Raw genomic sequence first — 16598 nt, 5'->3', positions numbered from 1 at the left:
TTTATCTTAAGTGAAATTTTTTTTTTGGTGATGGCAAATTTACATTTGTATGCACATCACATTGGCAGTTATTTATGCGGAATTATGACTATATGCACATTACGTTGGTGGCTGAAACACTCTAGATTCGGATCAAAAGGCACTAACTATTGAAAAATCCATATTGTTCAACCACTAGCATGAAGTAATGGAAAAATCCTTTATCAAGGAAAATTGTCTTCAAAGAGGCTGTGCATGCCAGGTTTAAATTATGCCTTATGCAGCATTAAATGTTAAAAAGTATTTTTCACACAAAGAAGTATTGGAGAAACTCCCCAGCCGTTCTTATATAACCTTGCTGCTAGGCTCTTTGCATTGGGATGAGTTTTTTCCAGCCCAGCACCCCTCATTGCACTGATAAACAAAATAACTCTCTCTCTCTCTCTCTCATCCTCATTAGAGCAGCAAGAGAATCTGAATTACATCTTGTCCTTGCATCCTGATGAATAAATTAAAGAGTGCGGGGGGCTTTAGGGGAGGTGGCTTCTTTATTATTTTTAATTCATGTTGCCTGTGTGTACCACTGATTCATTTTAATGCTGCATGTGTTTAGGTGCGTCTGTTGCTGGGGGTGTTTTCTCTAAACGGCAGCAGGATTATCCTGGAGGATTTGGTTTGCCCTTTGACCCAGTGAGTGTCATAACTAGAGGCATTAACAGGGTTGTGCTATGTACATAGATGAGAACCATCTCTCGAAAGCTCTACAACAATTAGGCTGAATTCATTTGGGCACTGTCAGTATGTGCGTATACTATGAGGACCCAAGATGTTAATGCTAATGTGTGAAAACTGATGGCATGGCGCTAGCAACGCCGAGGTCATGGGTTTAATTCCCAGGGAATGTGAAAAACAGTGAGTCCCGGCCCACTTCGAGCTCAGTCTTGAATACATTCTAAGTCGCTTTGGATAAAAGTGCCTGGCAAACGCATAAATGTAAAAGAATAAGTTGGAATAGCATGTTTTAATATAACTCGCTTGCTCAGTCTCCATCTCTGTCAGTCTCACTGGTCCGTGGAGTGCAGAAATGCAGGCTTTAGGGCGAACTAAGAGAGATTGTGTCCTCTGGGAGGAAAGAGTGATGGGAGATGGGTCATTTCTTTCATGTTTTAAAGGCAGTCTCTACTTCCCCTCTGCTTTGCTTTTAAGAGCACAGCCGGTTCACTCCAGCTGTAGAGGATCCCCCGAATGCTGGGTTTAGCCTATTTGACAGACTTTTACAAGGTCACAGTATATAAAAAAGACCAGTGGTATGTTTTCCGAATGAATGTTTTAAAACGTCCATTATTAAATAAATGTTCTTGATTCTGAGTTGAATTTATGAAAAACAATCATGTGACCATCGTACAGACTGACACTGTTAAACATCAAGATGCCAAAAAATATAAAATCTTAAAAGGCTCGTATCTAATCTCAACACAAGAAACAAATAGATAAAGTGTATCTCTAAGGTCCCTGATCACTGATTTCTCCCGATCAAAACTTGAACATATGGCGTTTCAGTGTGCAGTAATTTTAATTATTGCATTTTTTAACCTTGTATGTTACGTGTTGTGTCGAATTTGAGAGGCTTGTGTGGTACTGACCAGACCAGTGTCCAGTGGAGGCCCCTGTGCGGTCAGTGCAAGTTTCGCTAACGGGTTTAAAGACAGTCTCCCATCCGCCTGTGGCGTAGCGCCAGTTCTGCGACTCCAGTATGAGGGTGCGCTGTGTGCCATAGGCAATCATGAAGCAGTAGACCACATGATGCAGCTGGCAGCCATATCCACAACCCTTATTGATGTTGCACACCAGCTTGCGAGCCTTGCTGCAGTCCTGAGGATTCTGCAGATACAGATCAGTAGAGAGAGATGACTGAAGAGATTTCAACACATGCAGCGGCCACGTTTAGACAAAGAAATCGCAAATAAAACATCAGAATTCCATTACGTGAGCAGAAATACAGCTCGAGGCTGCTGTATATGGCATTTTTTTATAGTCCAGCAGGTTCCTTGATCTGCTAGACGTCAAAAAAACACCACAGGAGTTTGCTTTTGACAGCTGAAGTGTGACTTCTGTACCGTGCTGTTCACGGAGCGGTTCAAGACATTTGTATTATACATCTTTCAAGACTACCAGTAAGAAAAAAACATGACAGAATACAAAAAAACAGAAAGAAGCAGATTTGTCAAGGTTTTTGAAACGGTCCAATCATCTCTCGTGCATGAAAATATTTTTAGTATGTGCTGGAGGAAATGATAAATGTGGCTATGACACCAAAAGAATATAATGTTTGAATGACTGTGGCTGGATGAAAGAAGACGCAACAAACAGGACGGAAAATGGTCCCTCCGTCTATCTCTGTTTCTCTCATACTGAGACAAGAGAGAGGCGAATGACTGGAGTATAGCAAAAGAAAGAGGCAAGAGAGAGCGCACTGAAGATAAGAGAAGGATGACAGTGGTGTAGAAAGACAGACAGAGGACTGTCATTTCTCATAAGAGACACAGCTTCTTTGTTATCAGCCTGTCTGTCTCTCACACAAAGTAAAATACACTTCATCACTTTAATCACACTCCAGCTCTCATTACCGCTCGAACCTGTCTCTCTGATGGACAGTACTGACACAAAACTATTAGTCAAAGTTAACATAATACTGGTAGCACAAACGTTTTCCCCTAGGCCAAATGAGTAGGTTACAATACAATATAAAAGTGCCAAAACTTAACCATCATCAACAACCAAACAGAAATGGGCTTTTTTTGACCCATATTACAGTATATTACCATTAGTATTTAAAAAATGGCCATAATAACAATGGTTCACATTTGATTTTATTATTTTTTCCATGCTTATCCAGACATGGAAATGACTAAAGTTGAATTCCATACTTTTCCATGCTGAGCAGGAACCCTGACTGTAACTTAAAGTCCCCAAACGTTTAAACGGTAGTGTGTGTGTGATAAATATAATTGAAAAAAAAAGAGAATTTTCTGTATTACATTACTAAGTACAGTAAATAAACAGACAATTTAATTTTGATTATTTATAATTCAATTATTCATAATAATACAGTTTTTGTGAATGAGAAATTTCCACTTCGCCATTCAGCTAGCTTCTGCTAAATGACTTGAAAGGAAAAAAAATATTGATTGGATGTATGGGCTTGTCTTCAAAGAGGCTGTGCATGCCAGGTTTAAATTATGCCTTATGCAGCATTAAATGTTAAAAAGTATTTTTTTTTTTCACACAAAGAAGTATTGGAGAAACTCCCCAGCCGTTCTTAAGTAAATCGTACTGAAAGTGTCAAACTCTGTTACGTGTTTTGTGTTTGTTTTCTTTCTGTGACCCAGTTTCTGTTCCCTGCGTATTCTGTTAATTTGTCGCAGGTGTTTCCTATGTTGTTTCATTAGTCCCAGGTGTTCCTCGTCCTGCCCTCATCAAGTCCCATATAGAAAGTGTTCCCTGTTCTAAGTTTGTTTGTCGGCTGTTAAACGTCTTCAGTAATGTCTTCATGAGATCCAGTTTTTCCCCGTCTTGATTATATTAATATTCCACGTTGACAAAAAAACCTTGCTCCTCGATTCCGTCTAACCTGGGAGAAAGCCTATTAATAATTAAGCCTACTAATTAAAAAGATAAGCCTATTTATTTGGTTCTTATTTATTTATTATTTGCACTTGGCATTGCAGAAATGCGACCCCTTTCTTACCACTGTTTTATGAAACTTAAAGCTAAATCTTTTATAAATACAGAGATTATCAGGTAAAAGCATCACTTGTCTAAATCCTCAATGTGCTGTTGACATTCAATCTGAAACTTCAGCATGTGTCTGTGTTCTTAAGTCTATCAGAAGTTCAGGCTACGGGTTAAACACACAAAATGAAGCTGAGCTCTGCTGATTACAGCCTGTGTGCTTGTGCGAGGAACTGCATTGTGTTGCAGCTGAATTTTAGTCTCCAGTGTGGAGTCAGTGCAAATAACCGGCCCCATCCCATCTTAGAGAGAGGGACAATATACTGCTGTCCCGCCAACTGCAATATAATCACTCCTCTCAATGATATATGCGGAGAGGGAAGGAGGAGGGTGAATGAATGTGATCCTATTCAGCCATAGACTGTATTCACAACAGAAGCCATATTTAATTTGAAAAACAAACAAAACATGCAGTCAAAACCGAGGCTGTGAGAGTTGGAAGTAGTGTGGAACGTTTCAGATAAGGGTCCAGCCCAATCATGACAATTTGGATCTATTTTGGGATAGAAGTAGAGTCCATTGAATATGTCATACTGTTGTGTACTTCCATCCTTCATAGCCTTTCAAACTAGTTCCTTTCAAACTAAAAATAGCGTCCAATGGTTATGGACAAATCAGTGTTTTTACATCTTTTACATGAACAGATGATTTCCACACACTAACGCATTTTAGTTCTACCTTTTAAAGAATTAGACTGCTTTTCTGCCATAAAAGTAATGAGCAAATCACATATGGAGTCACAAAGTAGTCCTTTTATTACATTAAATTAAACTTTTTCAAGAGAGTTCTAACACGCAAGTTTTAACATAAAATAATACTTGTTTTAGTCCTGAGCATTTCAGGGGTTTTTTTTGCAATAAATTGGTTGAGGAAATGATTCAGGATTGAAGGATGACTTATTCATGACAGAAAAAGCCTCGCTTATGACCACCAACAGACATAATTATATAAGATACACTGAATGCATCGGTTCACAAACCTGAATGAATCTTTTTAGTCAGCATGACTCACAATATTTGAATGAAAATGTCAGAATAAAACCTTCCTAAGGAAAGAAAGAAAAAAAGCAAAAGGAAAAACCAAATGTGTGTGTGTGTGTGTGTGTGTGTGGTGTACCTGCAGGTATGTGATTCTGTTCTGTACTAGGTCGGACAGTTCTTTAGCTTCCTTCTCTCTCCAGTCTCCAGCACCATCCGCCTGGCTCAGATGATACAAGTCTGACATGATGGACCTAAAGATTACATAAGGACCACTGTAAAACACAGCTGCTAATTAAGCCAATTAATTATGGCTAATTACAGAACATTTTGTAAAGAAATTATATTTAATTAGTTTTACTGTCACAAACTAAAGTCAGCTTGGCCTATGCGCTGCTAATCATCCACAATACAATTAAAACAGCTCTAGTAATGACTTCATTTTTTTAGCGGCTGTTCAGCATTACACGGACGTCTTTTTTCTGAAGTGCGAGCAAATGCACTGATCTAAACATACACACTCATTAAACCTCAGCATTGGTATTAGAGCCCCATGAGATAACAGCTGTTAAGAAAGAGATTAGAGATGGATAGGATTTCTCCACTTTAATAAAATGTAGCACATGATTAGGACAAGTGAAAATGAGCGTGCACAATAATTAAAAAAAAGGATGCAAAGTCTGCATATATGTGCATTATGGATATGTAATACTCCTCTATGCTGGTATTCAAAAGTATTAAACTGTTATTCATCTCTTCTATTGTACAACAAAATGGTTTTGAGGCCTTAGATATTGAAAACATGGGGGGAAAGCCCCTGAAGTGAATTTCAGCTACTGATGTTATGTAAATTTGATGAGAGGATAGGGACCAGCTAATAATGTCAAACGTATCCTATATTATTATATCATTATACCTACCACCTCATACATTTGAAAGGAAGTGTAGATTTAGAATGCATACCAATCTGCTGTATCGGCCAAAATATCTATATGATTGAATTGCTGATGTTTACATGTGTGTCTAACCTCTGCTGGTGTCCGAGGTCTTGCAGGAGTGTGTCCACGTGTTTCTGTAATGCTCCGGTCTCCACCAGTGCTAGTTTCTTCAACTCACTGCGGACGAAATACCACAGTTCCCTCACGCCGTTCTCCACCTTCCTCCTAAGCTCCTCTTGGTCCTTTCCTGGGCCTGCATACACACGCAAACAAACATTCATATTATTTCAATGCTAATGTTCACTATTGAGAGGAAAGTTCCATATCAATCATCCAGGTCCACTAATCAGCCAACATCTTTACATTTTCACCAGTTATTTTACAGATAATGCACTTAGTCAAAACCTAGTCACCTTTTCTGCTTCAATACGTTTGAGTGAATTTTGAGTAAATACTGTGTAAAATACACTACTTTTCAACTTCTGTTCAAGTGACAGTAAAGACATTTATAATGTTACAGTTTTCCACTCCACATAAATGTTGTTCTTTTGAAATTTCTATTCATCAAATAAAACTTTGATCGAAGTTTACTCATATCAACACACTTGAAGAAGGTGCAACCATCAGCATTCAGAGAATTGTATTTACACGTGGATGAAGCATACAGTGGGTATCTGAAACACTGTTGCTGGGCATATGAAAGGATGCATGTGTACTGCAGACTGTGTGACCTATGTATGTGTGTGAATGCACAGAGATGTGTGTGAGATTAAAAAGCAATGTCATTCAATAAGGGTATCAGTGGCAGTAAGACAATCTGGCACATGGCTGTGTATATAGTTCCACTAGCTCCTCCTCTCAAAAGATCCTTCAATGCAATACAATAAGGGTTGCTGACCCAGAAACCAGCCACAGACGATGTGTGTGTGTGCATGTGTGCTTAGCAGCATCATAAAATAACCAGTATCCCTGGATATTGTGCTGGTCCACATTATCCACATAATTATATATACAGTATATTATATGTGTGTGTGTGTGTGTGTGTGTGTGTGTGTGTGTGCGCGTAGACAGAAGGCAAATGTTGGCTAGAGGACAATTTTCACACACTCCCTGTAGTGATATGACCGTCCTTCACTGTGAACACACACCCACACACACACTTTTTATCCATATTAAAAGGCTCCTATTAATTTGACACATTTCATCTTTCCTTGACTTAGCATTAACAGCAAGCCATTACAGAACATCTGAAAAAGAGCTGTCAGCCCTCACATACTACCACACACACACACACACACACACACACACACACACACACACACACACACGTGTATGCATTTATTTAACTCTATGCTTAAGGATGCCCAGAAGTTAAAGCGTTAGTTCACCCAAAAATGAAAATGATGTCATTATTAACTCACCCTCATGTCGTTCCAAACCCGTAAGACCTCAGTTCATCTTCGGGACACAGTTTAAGATATTTTAGATTTAGTTCGAGAGCTCTCAGTTCCTCCATTGAAGCTGTGTGTACTGTATACTGTCCAGAAAGGTAAGAAAAACATCATCAAAGTAGTCCATGTGACATCAGGGGGTTAGTTAGAATTTTTTGAAGCATAGAAAATACATTTTGGTCCAAAAATAGCAAAAACTACAACTTTAATCCGCATTGTCTTCTCTTCTGTGTCTGTTGTGAGAGAGTTCAAAACAAAGCAGTTTGTCATATCCGGTTTGCGAACGAATCATTTAATGAAACTGGATCTTTTTAAACCAGTTCACCAAATCGAACTGAATCTTTTTAAACGGTTCACGTCTCCAATACGCATTAATCCACAAATTCCTGTGCGCTCTACATAATGGCATCATTGGCGATGATTGCCCTTGATTCAAGCCTTCGGTTTACCTGGGCTCATAACACTAGCACAAAATCAGTTCAGAATCAATCACCAAAAGAATCAGTTCGGTTCAGACGCTCTGTGTGTCGTTCTGCTTCACGCTGAATCACACATGTGCATCATCAGCTCCTCTGTTCTCGCATCGGACGCGTCTGACATAAACGGTTCTTGACTTAAGAACGAGTCAGCCTGTTGTTCATTATCTGGCCCGGCTCGGTGTTCATCTTCAGTTCAGTCAATGTACTGTTTGAGTAAAAGAATTACTCCGAGATATTGGTTTATTTTAAATCAGAGGGAGTGTCAGCCACATAAAAAAAAGTTAACAGCTTAAGTCATTTGTGGATTAATGCTTATTGGAGTTGTGAACCGTTTAAAAAGATTCAGTTCAATTTGGTTCAAAAAGATCCGGACAACAGACACGGAAGAGAAGACAATGCTGAATAAAGTCGTAGTTTTTTGCTATTTTTGGACCAAAATGTATTTTCGATGCTTCAAAATATTCTAACTAACCCCCTGATGTCACATGGACTACTTTGGTTGATGTTTTTTTTTACCTTTCTGAACATGGACAGTAGACCGTACACACAGCTTCAATGGAGGGACTGAGAGCTCTCGGACTAAATCTAAAATATCTTAAACTGTGTCCCGAAGATAAACGGAGGTCTCACGGGTTTGGAACGACATGAGGATGAGTTATTAATGACATAATTTTCATTTTTAGGTGAACCAACCCCTTTAAGTAAATCTACAAAATCTCCCTTTGGAGGTGTTTAAAGACATCCTTTAAAGATACAAAATCTAAAATCTAACTAGTTTTTAGTTTCTTTTTGAGTTAAGAGTTTGGTTTGAATTTGCATTATACATTAAGCAATTCAATTAAATAAAAATGTTTTTTCAGATACTTAAAAGTTAAACTTTTATAAAGACTTTTCTGATACGTTCAAAATTTGTAGTTTGGCCTTGAATTTACCAAGTAAAAATAAATAAGAAAAATAAATAAAACCTTGCTTAATATATTCAGAAATTAATTTTAATGAGTTAAAAACAAATGTTTTTCTTTTAGAGCTATTCTTAAAAAATTACACTTATGAACAATCAACAATATATGCAATTACAAAAAGCTTCATATATTAAGAATTGTAAGAGTCTAGAAATACAATTTATGCTTTTTTTTCAGTTTAGCCACTGAAAATGCTGGCAGGCAATTGTAATTTTTCATATTCTGCGTTATTTACACACCATCAGCAGGGAGGCTGCGGTAAGAGTTGATTTTCTCCTTAGCTCTTATCAGTTGCTCTTCAAGGTTGCGTAGTTTACCCACGGCTCCGGGACCACCATCGGCCTGTCCGTCAGGTAACCTGGAAGACAGAGAGAGACATGCTAGCATGACCACTGTCTGGGATATCCACATGTTCATATGCTGTGCATTAATGCTTCTGAACATTCAAACTCATGTGAGTGAGAGTGATCGTGTGGCCTACTGGGTCAAGGTGAATTGTGGTTGCTAATTTCCCATGGGTCTTTGCTCCTTGCTTCCAGTACCAATTTAATGCAATGATCAGTTGGGGCACCCACTGCGGCCAATTCATTTGGTGGTAGGGGTTATTCATCACACACAGACACACAAACAACTGACCGAAGCCTGCCCAGCATGGGCTCCTGACGTCCAACACACACATTTGTCATCTTATAAACTTCATTACCGGCCAACATCCCAAGACCTGAACCTCCATCATTCCCTGACACTCCTTCAGAGAAATCTAGTTAATTTATAAGATGACTTCCTTTGTCAGACAACAAATCCTGCATATTCTCTCTCTCTCTCTCTCTCACACACACACACACACACACAGTTTTGCTTTCTAAATTACTAATTCTATTGCTTTTATATAATGCTAATTACAATTTCAATATACTAGGGTTCTCAGACATGCATTACCTGAGGGCCACCAAGTGTTATTCTCCATTAGGTGCCAGCTGAACAGGTACAACAAATACAAGTGGTTTTACAACTATGAATTTCAAGTATGCAGTTATTGCTGCATTTATACAGGTATTAGTGCATAGGATTGGTGTGTGACTCATCGCTCTCAAACCTGTATATTGCACTGCTTGTTTAGTGGATTAATGATGCCTTAGATTGCATTTCTAGAGAACTACAATATTCTCCTAGCAGATCAGGTAGTGATCACATTAAGAGACCATAAACCTCACAATCTGCGCAGTGAAAAAAAAAAAACATTTAGAAATGTTTAAGATTGTGTATCACACACACTAGGGGATGGGGGGTGGCACAGCATTGCAGAGCTCAGTTCTCCCCTTTTTCTCATGCACAGCTCTGTGTCCTTGCAGTGGGTTTGTAGTGGAAATATGAGCTGTATTTCAAAATGTGTTTGACGTGAACAGAAAGCATTGTGAAAAAACTGGCTCACCTGAAAGAGAGAGAGACAGAGATAGACGGTGAGGGAAGAAAAATGAGGATAGGGCAGCAGAAGTCTCATCTGAGGAGAGAGGGACGGAAATGCATTTGTAGGTAGGGTTTTGAAATGGTAAACAATGCTTTCCCATTACACCTGGAATCAAATGGTCATATGGATGACTGTCAACAGAAGGAGAAGAATGAAAGACAGACAAAAAGAAAAATATAGATGGACGAAACAGAATGAGGAGGGATGCTGGAATTGAAGAAAAAAGTGCAATGTCAAACATTTATGTCATTCTTGGCTGGTCAAGGATGAAATGAGAAGAGAGTGAGAAAGGAAATGAGCGAGGTGGGGTTTGTGTGTGAGAGAGAAAGAGAGTCTGTGGGCAAAGACGTGTTGTGTTTGTGAGAAAGACAAAGGCCTTGAGTTTAATTCATGTTTATGCGGTTTGTCAGGAGACATACTGCGTTAGAGACAACTTTGTTAAATGAACTCAAATTGCTTTCTTTTTCAGGCCAGAAACATGCTCTACTCAAGTACACAAACGCAGATGTTACTGTGGAGCTGACAAATCTCAGTTCTGAAAGAGTTACCTTCAAATGTCTGAGCAGATACAAAAACTGCAAAAACATGCAAAAAAAATTGTTAATCATTATTTTTGTTTTGCTTTAAATACATTTTAATGCCATTAACCCTTAATCAGTCCTCAAGTATATATATATATATATATATATATATATATATATATATATATATATATATATATTATATATATATATATATTTAAACATTCTAAAATAAATGAAAAATCTATATTTTGTCAAAGGTTAGAATTTGTTGTTGTCTGATGTCTTTTGAATTGTCTGCTTTTGTGTATGTAAATGTAAATTATGATACATAAATTAGCAAACATCTCTCTTTCTCTCTCTATCTGTGTGTGTGTGTGTGTGTGTGTTATGTCTACCCCTTCACATTGTTATGCATTTATGTTCTGTGCATTTTATTTGCCAAAATCAAAAAAATTCCCAGGACACATATGTCACACCTGTGTATGTGTGTGTGAGTGTGTGTGAGTGTGTGTGTATGAGTGAACACGCTTGTTCCATGTTGCATTTGTGCTCTATTACCAGTCCTTCATTTATGGAAGTGGACATTTTCAGATTTATACCAAATTTGTTGATTTTATATACCAATTTCTATGTAAAAAAATTTAAAAATGTAAAACATTTCGGATTTATTCTGGGTTTACATCTCTTTTTTTGACAAATGAAACAAAAACAAAAAAAAAAAGAAGAAAGAAAAAAAAATTTTTCTCACTTTTCCCATTCATTTTCAATGTGGGGTCAATCCCCAGGACCTTAAATGGTAATTTTTTTACACAGTTTTAGAACAACCAAATCGAGTCCAGATTTTGTGTGTGTGTTTAGACAGATTATTTATGAAAAGTCAGAGTCTCATGCCTCTGAGATGAAGGGAACACTTTTTAAAAATGAAGGAATCTCTCAGCGGGGTCAACTGGACTCCAAGGACTGATTAAGGGTTAACCAAGACTAATTTTGCTTATGTTAGTTATATTTATGCAGGATTTTAAAATTCTAACTGAAAACAGCAAAAATACTGTTTAAATTAAATAGTTTTATTAAACTTCCGGGTAGCATTCCACTTCAAAGTATTCATACTCTTCCAACGCTAAATTCCCTCCACCTCATAGACTTGGATGTGCATCACTGCTTACATAGTGTGTGTCCACTATAGCGGATCCCATGTGCAAAGTGGAATGCATTTACCAAACAACAGCAGGGATTCCCCCAGGAGGAAGTGATAAGGGAATTTTGCAGGATGTATGTTTAAAGCTAAATGGAACACAGCCCTGATTTTCCATATATATATGTGAATGGAAAGTTCAAAAGAAAAGCCTTCATTAGACAGTGTATTTTTGATCAATTAAAAGCATTATTGCTGAATAAAATATTTCTGTCATGACAACTTTCGGAGGGATTGGCATGGTAATGTACATGACAATGTTAATGTATTAGGTCTTGGCAGAATAGATCTGCTACGCTGCTGCTGTGGCAGAGCAACCGAGACTTGCTCCAGCCAATACATCCACAGACATGCTGCTGTGAGCATGTAAGAAATATTTCTGCTGCAAATATAACACATTAAATAACCCCCATATAGCATACATGAATCACCACATAGCACATCTATACAGGTGGAGCTGGGGAAGGTGGAGAGATTCTGAAGCAAACTGCACTGCTACGGCAAGCTCTAGTCATATATTAGAATGTTGAGCAGCGAGCTCATTGGCTAGAAATACAGGAGAGAACCAATCAGCTGTGCCATGTGATAATGATGCCATTACGTCAGACTGAGTTAGACCTATCAGACTGCGCCATAAGAGTTTCATGCTAGAGCTCTGCATTAATTTCTCTTTTTTACTGTGCAAAACCTTGCATCCCTTTTTAAAACAATATTTTTGTTGATGTAATAAGTACCCGGTCTACTTTTCACTGTTAAAACAAATCCTGATGATAAGACTTTTTCTCACTCTAAATTATATGCCACTAAATATGCAGTTTGACTAATAAATGGGTCACACACAACAATGACAGTAACAGTTACAGCTGTGTGTGCAATTTCATGCTGTTATTTAGACTGCAACAGCAAACACAGTCCTGACACGCGCTTAAAAAACACAAAACTCCCAAACTGTCTACAAACTGAGAAACAGTAAATGGTGTTCTCTCGAAGCCAGCAACAATAGAAGCTACACTTTTCACTTGAACTCCCTTCCCTGTATTTCTCTTTTTGTTCTCCTCACACATCACCTGTCCTCGGAAACCTGAGCTTCATCATGTGGCATTACATAACCAGCAATCACCAGCTAATGAGGCCACATCACTCACAGCAGGGGCAGAGACAAGCATTTAGAAACACACCAGGGTTTGGGAATGGCTGTCAGAGAGGTGTGATGGAAATCCCACAAGTCCTTGGGTTTCTGCTGACGCTGAAACCTTGCGAGATGTTGTAGCAGCCCACAGAGACACTTGTACTGAAGTAGGACGCACACACTTACACAAATGCAGACAGGATGAAAATAAGTGTGAAAACCGAAAGTGGAAGATGCAGGAAACTGTCAGACTTGGGTGAAAGCAGCAACAGCTTGTGGTTTTGACCTCCTATGAGAACATTTCAGAATGACTAGAGCTGCTAGTGAGCTAGCAAACACTCAGACAGTCATCCTCTTCAGTCATCACTGACGAATTGGACACCGTTTTGTGTGATGCTTGGTGTGTAGGTGTGTGCGCGACAAATATAGATGTGCTGGATGATGCCAGTACATGACTGCTGTTACACTGTGACTGAATGACTGTCAAGTGTAATGAGGTGGTGTGATGTTGTGGCGAAAGCCCAGGATTTGTATCCGAAAAGTTGCTGGTTTAAACCCTGCAATAAGTGAGTCGGGAGCCATCATCATTGTGCCACTAAACAAATCACTTAACCCTAGATGACTACAGAGGGATTGTCCCTTTAATAAGTTCATGGTGGAGCTCCACGCACCATTGTGTTAAAGTTGCTGAAACCCATTTGTGTGGTTCTACTTTTGGTGTGGTGAAAGATAAATAAAGATAGATAGATAAACAGAGAAAACTTCAGTTGGTTGGCCTACCTTTAAATGTCACTGTGATCATTACTAAAGACCAAATTGCTAGACATGACTTTTGGCCAGATTTTTTAACCCCAATATGTAGTCTGGGTTAGTCGAGGTTAGTTGCTGAAAGTCAAAGCTAGTTTGTAGATTCTGGGCAGTTGAAGTTGACATATTACATAGAAAATCAAACAGTGTTTATGAGCACAGACTTTTGAACAGATTTTTTAGCTTCAGATTTAGATTCCATCCATTAGGAGGATATCAAACATGTTTGACATTTTGAGCTGATTTTAAAACACATTGGGTTTTCATTTGTCACGCGTCTACTAGCAAAGTTTGTTGTTTGGAACAATTTGAAAGTCTAGTAGTGTTTGCTTCTCAGTTGTAATTCATGACTTTTCATGAGCCCTGACATTATAAACTGAACTGAGAACAAAAACAGAGAAAACCATGACATACTTATCCACACAACACAATCCTTATAATTGTAAAAATTAATTGGAATAACTTTGCATCTTTTGAAAATGTTATATATTAGGAGAGCAATTGAACATCATTTTTTTTACAACAATGACAGTATCATTTATTTTTACTAACATTATTTTCATAACAAATTATTTTGTATAAACCAAATTAATGATTTTGCATATTATAACAAATAGTCTACTTAAACTATGGATACTAGACCAGAACTGTGTTAAGTTTTCATAAGGGCAAGTAAAGTTTAATGAAGAGGCTGGACCGTCATGAATTATGGAGGAAGCGGTCAGTTTTCCTTGTGTAAAATCTTTTCTGTTCTAATGATCTTTGATTGCAGGGGAAAAACAATCACTCCCTTTGTTTTCCTTTAGAAATCTCAACAGGTCACTGTACATCAATAATTAGTATAATAATTAATAAAAGGCCCGATGAAAGGAAAACAATATCTGTTAAAGTGCCCCTATTATGCCTTTTCGACTATTTACCATTTATGCTGTGTGTCATGTAGCTGTATGTGATCATAAACTATCTGCAAAGTTGTGAGTCCGACAGTACACGATATATAAAGTTATTGTCTATCAAAAAAAAAAAAAGTCACTTCGCAATTGCCGAAATGAGTGGGCAGGAATTTGAATCTTATTATGTTACGGATCTATGTCAAAAAGTAACACTTTTGCATAATGTCCGCCCACGTTTCAGGTCGCTAACTTGCCTGCCCACAAACACAGTAAAAGTTCTATGTGATTAATATAATTCCGAGAAGCGCTGTCCTTTCGCTGTGAAAGTAAATTTGTTTGATCACATCTTATAATTACCACAAACTTGTCTACATTTGACACTTACCACTGAGAAATGTCCTGCTCCAGTTGTGCTCGTGAATCCCCATCTAGGAGGGATTTAGAGAGACTGATTCTTAGAACTGCTTCGCACGAGTCGTTTACGAATCATTTAGAAATTATGTAAAATTAAATCTATTTTCTGAGAAAACGAACATGTTTTTTGACCTTGCGTGCATGTAAACCTGTTTTAGGAGACTCATAAAACAATATAAGCAACTTTAAAAATGGCATAATAGGGGCACTTTAAGGAGTCCCAACTTCCTGCCAGAATATTTGAACTCGGCCCTATCTAAATTAAGTGTTAAAGAGTTTAAATAATTAGCACCATTGCTATACTGTAAGTAAATTAGAAAATCAATGCTATACTGTCTAGAGTGCATTTCAATAGAATCAAATAGGCAATATTTTCGGTAATTATTGGTACAATACAATAATACAACAATACAATAATAATATCACTAATTTAGGTGATATTATCCTGGTAAATCCCAAGTATGTGTGTATGTGTGTGTGAGGTCAACTACTGCCTATATTTGCAAATGATGCAAATGATGTGGTTCTTAAAAGTGCATATTTGTTAGACAAATGTGAGTATGACCTGATATAAGTGTTTTTTTATTTTTATTTTACAAATGACTAGTAGTGGTGTAGAATAGTTTGTTTTTAATTTTTTTCAATTTGAGGTGTGTTTTGGAAACCTATATCAGAATTAATTACAGTCTGATGTTTTTTATTACTGCTGCACCAAAGAGAGAGGTCAAATAAAAGGCCAAGTCTAAACCCGAGAGTAATTAGTCACATTTAGCAGGGACTAAATGACTTTGACTGAATCGAGAGTTCAGTCTCCCTTTTTCCTTGACAGCAATGAGATTAGATGGAGAGCAAATTAAACAAAAATTCCCAAAATTCTTCAACAAAAGTTGGAGACATGATTAAAATGAAATATATCAAAATCTACTACTTATCTGTGATATGCCACCCATTTTAATTTTATTCCTTTATACATCAGACTTGTTTCTATTTTTATTTCACCCAAGAAATGTTATGCGAAACACTAGACCTTTTTTCATTCTACAGAATGATGACTTTCATTTTGGGTGAACTATCCCTTTAAATGTAGATTCAGACAAACACAGACGGTCTTGCACACGCTGGCACATGTCTTTGTTAGAAATGTCCTTTTATCATCATAAAAAAATGTAAATATCTGCTCTAATCATGAAAAAGATCAGCTTTATCAGACAAAGTCTATCTCCACCCTTATCCTTTCTTGCCAAGAAGGAAATGAAGTCCCTTATTTCAGCATTCCAGATAGCGGTATAAGCTGTTTATGTACTCGTTATTTCCTTTTTCAATATGCATGTGCATAAGCTAAAACACCCTGAAAAATATATAGTGTGATTTGAGCAAAAAAGGCTACATTTATCATACCATTATTACCAGGTATTTTTGTAGACTGTATGCCTACTACATGGAAAAGCGCTGCCTGGGGGCCTTCCCAATATGACTGCCAAATAAACCGACCTGCCTTAAGGTCTGGTCACATTAAGGCCAGTTGTGTACTGTAAAGAGTGTAGTGATGAATGAAGCACAGCTCACTTAGATTTCTGTCAGTCAATTCAG

The 16598-nt window shown here is 37.7% G+C and overlaps 1 protein-coding gene across 3 annotated transcripts in view; it reads right to left on the bottom strand.

The window, feature by feature from the left end:
- The window catches only part of LOC113060649 (alpha-(1,6)-fucosyltransferase-like), an 82308-nt gene that overhangs the window by 5891 nt on the left and 59819 nt on the right, over positions 1–16598 (bottom strand). For all 3 annotated transcript variants that reach the window (XM_026229740.1, XM_026229738.1, XM_026229739.1), the window contains 4 exons: positions 8818–8936; positions 5777–5939; positions 4888–5002; positions 1623–1860 (listed from right to left, as the gene is read on the bottom strand). In XM_026229740.1, the coding sequence (XP_026085525.1) occupies positions 1623–1860; positions 4888–5002; positions 5777–5939; positions 8818–8936 (635 nt within the window). The remainder of the gene's footprint in view (positions 1–1622; positions 1861–4887; positions 5003–5776; positions 5940–8817; positions 8937–16598) is intronic.

The sequence above is a fragment of the Carassius auratus genome, chromosome 42, assembly GCF_003368295.1.
Source record: "Carassius auratus strain Wakin chromosome 42, ASM336829v1, whole genome shotgun sequence".
Classification (NCBI taxonomy): Eukaryota; Metazoa; Chordata; class Actinopteri; order Cypriniformes; family Cyprinidae; genus Carassius; species Carassius auratus.
This window is presented reverse-complemented; position numbering and strand designations above follow the sequence as displayed.